The sequence below is a fragment of the Puntigrus tetrazona genome, chromosome 5 (genome assembly GCF_018831695.1).
Source record: "Puntigrus tetrazona isolate hp1 chromosome 5, ASM1883169v1, whole genome shotgun sequence".
In the NCBI taxonomy this organism is placed as follows: Eukaryota; Metazoa; Chordata; class Actinopteri; order Cypriniformes; family Cyprinidae; genus Puntigrus; species Puntigrus tetrazona.
The window spans coordinates 18,700,073-18,714,477 of record NC_056703.1 but is presented as its reverse complement, the minus strand read 5'-3'; the positions used below and the strand labels follow the sequence as shown (position 1 = coordinate 18,714,477).

The 14,405-nt window shown below is 38.9% G+C and overlaps 1 protein-coding gene across 7 annotated transcripts in view; it reads left to right on the top strand.

Moving 5' to 3' along the window:
- Positions 1-14,405, top strand: part of mctp1a (multiple C2 domains, transmembrane 1a) — a 127,155-nt gene that overhangs the window by 91,385 nt on the left and 21,365 nt on the right. For all 7 annotated transcript variants that reach the window (XM_043240778.1, XM_043240783.1, XM_043240780.1 and 4 more), the window contains 2 exons: positions 132-251; positions 8,664-8,720. In XM_043240778.1, the coding sequence (XP_043096713.1) occupies positions 132-251; positions 8,664-8,720 (177 nt within the window). The remainder of the gene's footprint in view (positions 1-131; positions 252-8,663; positions 8,721-14,405) is intronic.

Genomic DNA, 14,405 nt, shown 5'->3' with positions numbered 1-14,405 from the left:
TGTTGGTCTTTTTAAACTTGAACCCAGTCAAATAATTGTTTATGTGTTTTAACGTGTGTTTTGCAAATGCGTCTTCAGAATGATGTTCTTTCCTTTTGTTTGTTCATTCATTTTGTTGCGTCTTTCTGCAGCTTTTCGTTGTGGTCGTGTGGAATTTTGAGCTCTATATGGTCCCGCTGGTTCTCCTGATGCTGCTGGCCTGGAACTACGTTCTCATTGCTTCAGGGAAGGACACGAGACAGGGAGATGTGGTAAGTTCTGTCACGCACTGACCTGCATCTGTATTTCTCTCTGGTACATTTAAATGCCCCCTTTGTTTTTGTATTTAATATTTTTCGAGTATTAAAACATCTATCAAAATTCCAAATGTTGTGTCTCATACAGCACTCGTGAAAAAACTTTTGAAAATCATTTTTTTTCTAAGTACGGAACAGGTGGGAACTCGAGCATTTCTGCATGGCACTCCAAGCTGTTTATTTATTTGAATATTTTAATTAAAAGGTGTCAGCGCGGTGTCATTCTGAAGAGGACATTTTTTTAAAATCATGCACACGTATGTTTAGAATGTGTCAAAATGCTCTGCGGCACTTTCATTACGGCGTTGCTTTGATTTCGTTGTCTTCTGTGTCATTTAAGCCGCTGTTTGACTGAATGTGTGGGCTAAAAGAATCATTGGAACAGAGGTATGAAAAGAGCTCACCTTGAAGTTAATTGAATGGAATCGATTGTATATCAGTGTTGATTTTTAAAAGTCATTTAGTTGGAGTTTCAGAACTTTATACAGTAATTGAATAAAAGCTTTGGACTGGAATGAAACCGTCACCACCCAAGGTAGAGAGTAAATTAATTGTAGATCACTATTTTAGGGTATACATACGTTTTTACCAGGAATAGTCCCATTATATATATCTGAAATATCTAGGATATCCTTTGATTAAATAGGACAAGCATTTGAACTACATTTTTTTTTGAGTGTCCTGAATATTAGCAATCAAAGTTTCACTGTTGTAGGGTCTCTGATTTTTTTTTTTAATATCATACTTTATGAAACACTTTTTGTCAAATTTTGCAAAGAACGGGACAAAATAAGTAGCAAGAGCAGAAGGACCTCAATAAAGTGTCTGTACCGTAATTATGTTGTCCTGTAGATGGCGACATTGCTTGTAAAAACGTAAAAGCTCACCAGCTCTGTGATTCATTAATCTTGTCTGTGTATTTATTATTTACCATGCCAATACTGATGAAAAATCAATCGTTTATATTAAATAAATATATTTTAATAGAGGATAAAGCTCTGTTCAAGCTCTGGTGGTAAATGTTTGATCACATATTACTGGGTTTATGTTATATTTACGTATACTACGGCGTAATATAAGTAAAGGCGTAGCATGTTTTGATAATCAGTCAATATGATAAAGAAACAAAACTGATTTATTATAACACACACACACACACACACACACACACACACACATTTCACTAAATTATCCCACCCCCCAAAAAAGTAAAAATATATTTTTGAAATACATCGTAAAGAAGTGTGTATGTGTGTGCGTGAATGTTTTCTTTCACTGTTATAAAAGCCAGTTGGGCCAGAAGTTAGGGATTCAGAACTAGGCAGTGGGTCAGAGGTGATACTGTCGGGACCTGTGGATTTAAGACACATGAGAACACTAGAGTCAGAGGTAATGCTTTAACCCGTTATTCCTCTATCCACGTCTCCTTTGCTCTCTAACAGTCCATTGTTCTGCATTTTGACGACTGTAACCACAACACACGGGCTGGTGAGAGCAAGAGAGTTCAGAAACAGTAAACACACACACACACATGCTTTCCATTAGCCTCAAACTCACTGATGAGCCTGAGCTTGGACACTGTTTCCCTGTTCTTTACTATGAACATAAGGGGAAGGAATTTAGGTGTCTTTAAGTGTGTAATGATTAGTACCTGATGTGATTCATTTTGTTCGCTCCTATGAGTTGTTTTACACACACACACACACACATATATATATATATAACACAATAGAAATAAGAAGAATAAAAAACAAGTTTGTTTTTGCAAATAAACATATATATATATATATATATATATATATATATATATATATATATATATATATATATATATATATATATATATATATTATGTCACTTGAAGATTAAAGCTGTTGGCTGCAAGGTTGTTATCTGAAAGTGATGCAGCTGTTTACATAAACCCAGTCTTTCTGAGTTTTCAGTTTTGCTTTATTTTCATAAATAGACACGCAGAGGGACTGGTGTACATTTGAAAGGACTAATATAGTGGAAGTGTCCCATTCATGCTTTCATCACTACACTAGAGATGCCAGGTTCCCTGTGCCTGGCAGGATGTCATTTTAGATAACTCTAACTGTAGCTCTGCGCTAAACCTGCTGACACATAAATGCAGGCTGCGGTGCTCCAACAGTCCAAGCTGTTTTTTTTTTCTTACTGAGACAGACAGAAATGAGAAGCAGAGATGCTGCCCAGCCTAGATGGCAAGACTTACTCTGAAACTTTTCCAAGTGTTTGTATGACATCTGACTATCAGCATCGCATGGTTTTGTAATGTGGTGCAGCATGTCTCATGCACAGAATGCAGTGAATGAGTGAGTGCACTCAAATATTCTGTATGCATGGAAAAGGAAGGTAAAAGCGAGACTCTAGGTCTGAATAAAATAAAAAATATATATATTCAGGAAAAATAATATATGTGTGTATATGTAAATACAAATATCTTTAAGGAAAATATGTTTATTTAATCATATATATATATATATATATATATATATATATATATATATATATATATATATATATATATTTATTAATTACATGTAATTTATGTAATTAATATATAAAATAACCAGTTTTACCTGTTTACCATTAATACAGGTTTAGGGTTGTGGGACATATACTACTAATATTAATTATATTACATATCAATATTGGCATTTATTTTTTAGTAAGAAGCTGTCATTGTCACAGAATAATAGCTGGTTATTATTTAAAATCAACCCTCTTCAGGGTGACCGTATATTATCCCTTGTCTGTTATACCCTTGATGTCTACAGCCTAGTATGTTCTGGGAAAACAGAAACCCACTTTCAGCTGTCACATTTCTTGAAGGGACTTGTTACCTCTAGATGTGACATGCCAGCTCGACTCTTAACCTGTAGACAGCTGACCCCTGACTCTCGTATTCTTTTGCTGTTCTCCGCCTGCCACCCTTCCACCAGATACCTGACCTCGCTGTCAGGGCCTGTTATTGTTAAAGATCCTTTTTACCATCTGGAATGGCTGTGCACTAAACACAAGACTACACTCCCAAACTGTTGTTTTAAATCAACAGAAGCTTAGCTAGCCTGGCTGCCGCGCAGTGCCACGGTATTGGTTTTTGTGTCAGAATGAATAGACAATGGAAAAATAAACACAGGTTTAGAAGCAAGACAAAGGGATGTGACATTTGAACTACTCCTGTCAATCATCAGCAGGTGATGGAAAGCTACGATTTATAAAGCGGAGCTGGGTTTCCTAGCTAAATAAAGCGGCTGCCCTGTCTCCAGCGCTTTTTGAAGAGCCCCCTACTGGTAGGGAGTGCAAGCACACCTCTCGTAACCTGAAGTTAAGGGAGCACCGACACAGCTAGCCAGGCTGTTCTGACAGCAGCTGTCAGTGGCTTGCTTACCTCCTGCAGAGAAGCAGTCCTCACCACCCTAACACCACCCCTCACCTACTTTTGGTTGGAGACCTGGAAGCATTGGGGTGGGCTTCAGTGTGGCCGCTGAGGCTCAGTCAAGCATCAGACAGCTCGGTGTGTGAATGGAGGGGAGTGAAGCCCATGGCTGGCCCTAGAAGACCCGGGCTGCTGAATTCACTGGCCTGGAAAACAGTTTACCAGATGTTTTGAAGGTGTTAATTATAGCATATACTGTCAGAGCTGGAGGAACATAGTGACGTCTCTTTCAGTAGCTCAAACGCAATTAGGCATTCGAGGTTCTTTCTCGGCAACCTTGTCAGTGGTGGGAGAGAGGGTCTTAATTGTCAGGGTTACTCTCACCGTGTCCTCTAGCTAGCTCGCAGTTTCTCCATTTTCCTATGGAATATTTTAAAAGGTTAATCATTTTTTCTCAGCCGTTTTTTTTTACGTTGCTGCAGCTCATATTCGGGTAGAAGCAAAATCAGTGGTTCTCAACCATAAGCCCCAAATGTGCAACACAAGATTGTTCCTCTGGTAAGTTTGCTGTATTTTAGGAATAAATTCATGCAACACAAAAAGTTTTGGGATTCAATAAATGTGTTTTAAATTTCAGCTATCAATGTGTATCCCAATCCTCAGTTTATGAAATGGGCAGTAATGATTTTTAGTTTATTGTGGAGTGATGTGATGATTTTCAGGGCAATTTTCAGTATTTGGAAAATGTTTGAGAATAGACTTGCATTGAAGAAGGCAGCCGAGACATCCTTAGACTTGTGCCTGTAGACCTGTCAACCATGGTGAACATGATGTGCATATGTTTCCAGTAAGAGATATTATAAAGATCAAGGTTCCTCATTTAGAGTGATAATGTAATGGCAGTACTGGCTTTTTTGGATGTACATCTGTGTAAAATGCATAATTGCAAAATGTTTGGAGAAGTCCAGGATGCATCACCAGAGAAAAGTCTGACGTTTCAGCATTTTGATTAGGTAAACAATATTTAAACGTGAATGAATTAATCATGTAAAATAAGCTCAATAACGTGCATTTAAAAAAAAAAAAATATGGGGAGAATTTACATTTCATGCAAACTTGAAGGTGAAATGTGTGAAAATGTAAATGTTAAACTTTTTAAATCCCATTCAAATGACTTTTCAACGAGCATGAAAAATGCTGTATTTGTTTGAGTGATCCATCATGTAAATGCCTGGTTCAGCTGATGCTGTGATTGGAGGGTTGGATTCCTTGTTTTCTGAAAAAGACAAGCCAGTGGACGTGTTTTAGAGACCAGTGTGTAAACAGTTAGTTTTGCAATTTCATTTGATGCTGCCTGTGGTGAATAAATTACCTTTCACCTTTAGTTTAATCTTTTCTTAAACATATGAAGACTGACAAGATCAAATCTATAGCTGTTTGTTCTTAGTCTGTTTGTTTATATCTTGACTACTAATAGTGTCAGTGTTTTGCATGGCACAGAAAGCAAGTTAGCAAATAAACTTTTTCCCACCTTCTGTTTTGTCTGGTTTGAGTAGTGTTTTGTCTTTTTCTTCCAGTGTGTGTAATTTGAAAAACAAACAGCCTGGATGGAGCTTCATGAATAAAGGATACGCTGGTACAGGTGGGCTGCTGTGGGGGGAAACGAAGGCCTGTCAAGCCCACCTCCAGTGTCAATCACGAAACGACAACATAAAGAGAACCAGAGCGAGAGTCTGTCTGCCAGCCGTGCTCCTAGAGGCGCTTCATGGTAGAGCTTGTCTTACTCTCAGGCTGGTGTTTCAGCTGCAGGCTCAACGGGGACAACAAAAAAGCAAGAAGTGTGACGGCAGGGCCGGGAGAGGATGAGGAAGAGTGAGAAGAAGAGCCGAGAGGTGCTCTAGGCCTTTAATCCACCTCAGTGGTACCACCTCTTCCAGCGCCGTGCCCCCGTTAGCGAGACAGCGCTTCACCCGCGCCTGGCAGACACGTCTCCGCTCCTCCGTGCCAGCCCCTGACAGGTGACAAAATCAAAAGGTCACGTCACTTTGAACTGGCAGCGTTTGTTGCCCTGCTGATTTCCCCCGTGCCGCCACGGCTCGCAGGCGAGGTTGGAGGCGAGGCGGGGAGCAACTTTGGCAGCTCCTGAACTTCGTCTTTGTGAACTTTTGTACCCGTGATTTTGCTAACAACACTGCAGCGCCGTGTGATTTTTGTCACGGCTGCTGCTGCCATTGTTGACGAAGGCTTGTCTTGGGAAGCCAGGGTTTTATTTACGGAACAGAAAGCCAGAGTGTTTTTCTGGGTCCTGTGGGTTCAGGGCTGCTGCGGATTACAGTAGAGCTCGGGCCGTGGGACCGGCAGCGCCGCTGACTCCCGCAGCTTCTGGATACGCACGACCCTGGCGCGTCCTCTTGTCGGCCCGTGTGCCCCGTAAAACTCAGCCCCAAAGAGACTCTCGGGCTGCTCCGTCCCTCTCCCACACATCCCAGCAATTATTTTGCCCATTGTCCTTGTATTTGAATCGTGAACCGCTTTTATTGAAACGTAACACTTCGCCCAAACAGAACCGGCAGAGTTTCTTCGAGCGCCAACAGTCATACTCTTTGACTCGAGCCCCTGCAGAGGTCAGACCACAGTCAGCCAGTGCTGGCAAAAACTCAAGCCCTCCCTCTGACCAGCAGGGCTCTGACAGCCTGTGAAGAGGCTGTTTGGGCTCGATGTGCTCCGGCGAGAGCCCTTATCAGCCTTCCAGGCCTGGGCTCTCCCGGGCCTCTGGTCCACACGCGGCATACAAAGCAGGGCCAGCCCCTGAGCAGCTGGAGACGCTAGAGATGTCTCACATTTCAAAGAAGAGCTGGAGGAGGGGAGAGCGCGAGAGCTGAGAGGCAGGGAAAAAAATGAAAGTGCATATCTTCATGTTGGATGGCTTGTCTAGCTAGGGCGTCTATTCCCAGCGCACCTGTCACGGGGAAGGTTAGAATTAAAAGCGCAGATAGCAGGGTTCTTCCTCCACTCATGGCAGAAGGCAAGAGAAAGTGCATTAACTCGCCAGGATGGATGTCACGGAGCTGGTCTGGAGATGGTGCTGCTGCTAACCGAAAGGCCAAACAATGGTCTTAAAGTCTGGCTCTGATGCTATTTTAGACTGAATTTCTGTCTGCAAGTGAGACATATTGACTGCCAAACTTTCGTGCTGCCATGGGTTTGCTTGAAGTTCAACTTACTCCAAGTTCCTTTACCCAGCGTATGACCTCTGGCTAACCTAGCGCCGGAGCAACATCGCTCCTCGAGACGATCCGTGCGCTATTAGGCTAGTGCAAAACACCATCGCTAGTCTCCTCACAACACTGCGTGTATCTATCCTGAACCCTCCTTTTGTTTCTGCCGCAGGCTGCATTTACATAAGAGGCTTATAGCAGCCATACACTCTCTCTTTTAGACAAAACAAAGGAACAAAAGCTATTGTTTGCTAAGTAACAATTTTTGGATGTCACAAAAAAACTGATGAAATGCATGGAGCCAGAAAAAAAGGGGAAAAAAATCATCAAAAAGAAGATGTATTCCTCCCCTGATAGCTTTTTGGTGTTTTCAGATGCCCGAGTTGTCGTATGTAAATAGCACACACATGACCTTGAAGCTTTGATGCGGGATTGACAGGAGAAACCACAAGAAGAGAAATAATGATCTATGTCTTTTCAGTCCTCCGGCAACAAAAACAGACATGTGATACACACTCCTCTGGGCTCCCGTAAGCCACTGAGGCCAAATATAATGTTTTCAGTTGACCGAGATAAACTCTTTATTTGTGTGCCAACATATCGTCTGATTATTTTGGTGTCTACAGTTCTGATTAACAAGCCAATGAGATCTGAATAATTAATGCCGCCAAATTACTAGCTCACACAGGAAGGGTTTTTTTCTAAAACATATGTGGCATATTTTAGATTCAATAAACAGCTCTTATTCTGTCAGCGACTGCAGTTTCCTAAGAACATATGAAAGTGATGTGGACGTTATATATTTTTGTTTATTTGATACTTTTAGCAAATTAAATAGAACTTCTCTACATGAAACATATGATGTTGTGTGTAGTTGTTAGGGTGTAGTTAGTTGTTCAGAGTGGTTGTGTAGAGTGTTGCTAGGGTCCATGAAGTGGTTGCTTACTAGTCTAATATCAGAAGTGCTCATGTGTGATATTCTGATTTGTAGATACAGTATGGTTGGGAGTGATATACACAATATACTTATATTTTTTTCTCTACAATAAATTTACATTTTTATGTTCTTCTAGGTGGAAAAGGTCTGGTAGTTTAGACAGTAATTCAAAAAGCACAACTTATTGTAGAAATAATAGTAACAGTTTCTGTAGCTATTGATGATTCTCGGATTTAAGCAAGCAAATAATTGATTCTTTCAAGCTTTTGAGCCTGCAGTTTTTTCTAGATTGCAAAATGAAAACAAATGTTTATCTAAACGTTCACTGATTCCTTGCCCTCAATCTTGCTCTCAATATTCTCTGCATCACTCTTTTCATCATTTTAGCTGGTCTGTGTTCGCATGTTTTTCTGGAAGAATCGAGTAGCCAGCAGCATTTCTCGAGGTCATGGACATACGGCTCTTTGTGTTCTTGAGTTAAGTATGAAAACCTGAAGGGGTTTTGAAGGGACCATTGTTGGCCTGGATCTGGTCCACTGAAGCACATAGTTAACGTTCTATGTCATCAGCCTTCCTTTGCCAGAGGCTCTATTGAGGTTTTAACCTTATGGACAAGAGGACACAACTGATGACTTTAGCAACTGAGGTCACACTCAGAAGGTTTGCTTTCTATCCAAGGACTGTGTGCTATCATTTGTTTTCACTTGAAGATGTGGAGATGTTCCTAAGTGTACATGTGAAATTGATTTTCTCTTTGTTTTTTTTCTTCTTTTTTTCTGCTCTTTTGTTCTGCTCTTCACAATGCACATCAGCAAGCTGTGGAGGATTTGCTGGAGGACGAGGAGGAAGACTTTGACAGAGATGACAAGGTAATTATCGGTGCCACTCACAAACATGTATTCCAACACGATGTATATTTAATGCTCAAACGCTCTTCTCTAAAGTGAAATGCAATGAAAATGTATTATCTATTGCGTTTAACCTCACTCAAATACCAGTAGGTCATTGTTTTCCTGTGTATTTAATGCTTTCGGAACACTTTTCGCAGAATCCAGGTCCACAGCTAGTCTATCAGAGCTGCTAGAGTCTGAAGTCTACAGAGTTGCAGTACATGTTTCCTTTCTACTCAGAATAAAGGGGGAATCACATAGGCATAAATAAACTTGGCTTCAGGGTCTCTATGTTGAGCTTCTGATATTTCTCAAGGCCTTTGAAGTGCAATTAATAGCATTCAAATGACCGCAAGCCAAATGCCCCAGCAGCTTTTGTGAGGAAGCGTTTTAATATTTCTGAGCAGGCAGATTCATGTTATTGCCTGCCAAAATACCAGCACTTATGTGCTTTTAGCACTTTGTCTGGAAATGGGACAAAGACAATGTCAACAAGAACATTTTTGGGGTAGTGTAGACTTAAGATGAAAACATAACCTTTGACATCTTACTGACATTTCTCCATAGTGGACTTTGAAAGAGCATGAAGTATACGTACAGTGTAAGAATTACCTAAATATCTGTCTTAATGTTTTCAAGGATCTGTTGTTCTTTGTGTCAGATTAGGTTCGGCTGAGAGGTTGGAAGGTTGAAAAGGACTACTTGTCCTCTCTTTGTCCTTTCTCCTTCTCCTTTGCATAGGTTTGCATAGTTTTGTTTTTACTTTAAATTATTAGACTATTTCGGGAAAACTACAGTTCAGGTATTATTAAACTACCAAAAAAGTACTAAATGTGTTTCCTTTTTAGCAACAGAAGAAGTTACTTAAAAATGTAAATATTACTTATTATCTATGAATTGAGAATTTTCAATTATTATTATTGAGAATAAATCATTCTCAGTCGTAGACACCGATTATTAAAATTAAAATTTAATACACAGTTTTTTATTTTAATTATTTAAAACAATTTTAATATCGTTCCCAATGCTTCATAGTTAACATTGATTGTTAAAATGATGTTTAATAGACAGTTTTGTAGTTTTAGCATCTGTCAAGTACTGTTTGTATAATTCATTTGTTGGATGGTCAGTGATAATCTCTGTTAAAACATTTATCAGGACTAAATACAAAAACATCAAGTTAGGATGATAGTTAAATTGAAACCAATTGAAATATTTATTTATGAATTAGAAAGCACACAAATAAAGGTAAAAAATGTGGTGCTGAACAGCTGCCAATCAATAAATATTTATCCTAAAATGAGTATTCAAAAATAAAATAAAATAAAAAACTGGGAATTGTTTATTTGATCAAGTAACTTTCTGTAATATTTGTAGTAATTAATCTTTTAATGTTGTTAGTTTCATTAAGTGTGAGAAAAAAGACTATCATGCTAATAGTTAAAGCTAGGAAAAGTATCTAGTTACTTTAAAAGCAACACTACTTTATATAAATAGCTCAAATACTGTAATACGTTCAGTTCCCTCTCAACACTAGTTTGAATTTCTTTTTTTTTTCTCATCTACGTGCCTTTACTTTCTTCTCTATGTCAGTTTGTTGATGACCTCACATTCTCATTACCTCCTCTGTTTGTTCAAGCAGTAAAATACTGAGATCACATCAGGGAAGGTCCACTTATTCTGGATGAAGGAAGGAAAAAAATGGATAAATGTGCCAAGGCCTCATTTTAATTGAACCTGAAGCATATGTTGCAAGTATGCGCAATATGTCCCAGATGTTTAGGCCAGGCCTAGTCTTCAGCTCTTCCTTAGTCTCCACTAGGAAGCTATTAGCTGTATAACCTTTGCTCCAGGGGCTAAATGGGGTATTACATGGCAGGCACCTGTTTTGCATTGGACTGGGGACCTCTTGCAGTCGTAGTATGAGCCAAGACATGTGTTCTTACTTAACAAACTGTTTTGTGATAGTTAAAAGTGTCTTTCTTCAGACTCACTGCAGATATTAGTCAATTACTCTTAATGAAAGTCCAAAGTCAAGGCTAATTGATGGAGACGGCTCAGTTGTTTTGCCCAAGTAGGCAATTGGTTCCAAAACAAGAAAAGGGAGGGGGAAAAAGAGAGGAAAGATCAGGTGAAAACAAGGTTAGTGCAAGTGACACTGTAAAAGTGTTTTAAAACGGGATTTTTGCAGTGCACCTGGCTATATGAAATCAAGTCAGTGTTGAGGAAGCTGCTTTGAAAGTTGTAATTTAAAGAAGCTGAACTCCAGTTGAGCTTTTGCTTTATAAAATAGTGGTTTGCTACTCTGCGAGTTACTAATAAAAGCTAACTGCATTGAGATTGTTTTATTTTCTCATTATTTGCTAGATAAATAAAAGTAGGAATCTGCACAATCAAATGAAATTCAACACTTTTTTCAGTAAATCAGCGTTAGCTATAAAGAACAGTAATTACCCGAGTACATGTTCATTAAAACAAATAAAGATTTTGAAAGCTTGAGAAGTGAAATGCCTCGAGCATAACCATGACCTCTTCACTATTCAGGCTAGCAGGTCTACAAACACGGCTGACATCAATAGAAAAACATTTCTGAGTAAGAGCAAGTAGATACGTTTAGATAATAGATTATGAAGACAAGTTCTTTTTATAAAGTACAGTATTAAATTTCTACAATGAGAAAGTAAATAGGATCAAATGCTTTCACTTTAGCTTTTGTTTCAATGCACCTTCTCCAACACTTTTTTGCGACCATGAATATTTGGTGTTAAATACAGTTTGGATGGCCATATATGCAAAAGCATGCTGGGTACATCAACTGTGTAAGCCATATGCTTGCCACACACTTTGCCTGCCTAGTGCCAGTGTGTGTGCATGTGAATGTGTACATGTGTGTTTACAGTGCTGAATAGCTCTCTGGAGAGCTCACCGACTCCACCAAATTCATCAGCAACCCTGGCAATAACAGCCAAAATATTTTAACACCTGCTTCGCCAAACACATGTAAACACACAGGCAGAATGGCAGGTAATTATCCAGGTGATAATGAATGTGCCTCACATTGTTAAACCTCTCTCAAATATGCTATTGTGGAATTAAGGAGTAGCATCGGGTATGCTACGATAACGTGCCTAACGCTCCGCTTGTGCCACAGCTGTCTCGCACTTGTGTGCACCCACTTTCCCAGAGAAAGTTTGCAAAGGATTGGTATTTTCATTACCGTTCATTATTTTTATGCAGCTAATCTTCACCTGTCATAAAGCAGATGTTGGAAGGCCTAGTCTTTCTTGCTCTGATAATGTTTTGAGATATACCGTGGTGCTGTTTTTAACACATTTAAAGTTCACTTAAAATTATAAATCTGCCATCATTTACTCATTCTCATGTCATTGCAAATCTACAGGAGTTGCTTTCTTCTGTGAAACACAAAAAAATGTGTCAGTCAATCTTAAATGATTAGAATGATGAGTTCAACTAAAAATGAAAAATTACTCACCCTCATGTTGTTCCAAACCCATGAAACCTTTGCTCATCTTCTGAAAAAAAAAGTAAGATATTTTTTGATGAAATCAGAGAGCGTTCTGACCCTCCATACGCAGCAACACAACTACCAAGGCTTTGTTTTTGTTTTCTTTGCACAAAATGTATTCTTGTAGCATCATAAAATTAAGGTTGAAACAGAATGTCACATGGACTATATTAACAATGTCCTTATGGGCATTTAATGTTGTTGTATACAGGTCAGATTTAATAAAAAATATCTAATGTGTGTTCTGATGAACAAAGTTACAGGTCTGGAATGGCAAGAGGGTGAGTAATTAAGGACAGAATTTGAAAGGGGTGAATTATCCATTTATAAAATTGGTTCATATGACTAATTTGCTAGTCTAAGTCTTCTGAAGCAATAAACAAATAGTCTGTGTCAAAAAAAGACCAAAAATGAAGTCATTATTCATTGATAAACTATTGTGACCAGATAAACCTGAGAACCAAACCAGTCTAATTCTGAATGAATCATTCATAAAGATATTTTGAATCTCAGTTATCAAATTATTTGAAAGGATTTGACTCAAAAAAACGATTCATTCACCAATCTGACATAACATACATTTCAATGTGTCTCTTTCCCAAACACAGTGGTTTTTTGCCTCTTTAAAGTATAAAATCTCCAGTTTGCATTCATTGTATCTACATGGAAAAGAGCGGTCTGGACTATTTCACAAACATCTCATTTAGTCTTTCATGCACATGAGAGTGAGTAAATGATATCTTTTTCAGTAATATGGACTACATTATCAAATGACTTGCCTGTTCGTTATTCCAACAAGTTGTGTTTCTTTGCAACATGCTAATGGTTATTACAGCTATTTTGGTTTCAGTGATGTCTTTAGAACCAGTGTTGTGCAGGCATGCGTCCGGAGTGGAGCAGGGAGGGATAATCAGAGTTAGCTCCATCTAAGAAGCAGCCAGGATGATAGCGCCAGTGTCTCCAGGGAGTGAAAGAGAGAGGGTGAAAGAGTGCTGAGATTAGGAGTGTACGCATGGCTGGGCACTGGAGTAATGGTCCTACACACACACACACACACAGCCCGAGGAGGAGCCGCCCCAGATAAGATACACACTGCAATCATGTCATGCTCACAGGCTTACCACAACTCACGCACGCCTCCTTACATGCCCAACAGCTGTTAGGAAGTGTGCGTGATTGTGCTGCTTGCTCGACTGGATATTAAAGATGGCATGCAACCGTATGCTGTACGTCTTATAAATAAACAAACATTCAATGTGAATGTGAAGCAAAACAGTGACAGAGAATAAGAGAAAAAACAGGATACCATGTATTGTCAAAAGCTTGACGGTTTCTATGAAATTCTCTGTTAATAAAGCTAAGTGTAGCTTTTAGGCTAGAAAATGCAGACACTTGGCCGACACTCAAGCATGGAGACTATCAGGGAGGAAGTGAAGTTAACTTTACATTTCTGTGCTATAGGATGTTAAATGACTGTAGTTCAGGTAGTTAGTTTTTTGGGGAGCTAACCAAGGCTACATTTATTTGATCAAAAATACAGTAAAAATTGTAATATTACTTAATAGTAAATTTAATGCAGATTTATGCACAATTTAAAATGCAGTTTATTAATGTGATGACAAAGCTGGTTTACAGCAGATTTTATTCCAGTCATCTGTGTCACATTATCTTTCAGAAACATTCTAATATGCATTTCCTAGAAAAAAACAACAACTTTTTTTTTCAACTCTCCTAACTTTTACATGGTAGTGTACTGTGTTGACAGGGATGAGAAATACTGCATTCATGTTTCATCATGCTTCTCAGCTGTCATTGTCTAAACATTCCTCAGACTGCAAAATTAACGTACAGTGGTGGCAAAAATGATTAGAACACCTGACAGATCTGAAAACTTGACCTTTAATGCCTCCAAAACCTGATTTAATTTCATAATGTTCCTGAAACGTACAGAAGTAAGTCATACTTGTTTTATTCACTTCTAACTTTAATATTTTGTGTTTCCAACTCTTGTAGCAATTTCAGCAGCGTGTGGCATAGTGTCAGTATATGTCCTGAGAACTTCAACACTAATGCCATCCCATCAAGCCAAAGGCTTTACTCCGAATGTACAATAGATCTGTCCAGTTTATTTACCAAAT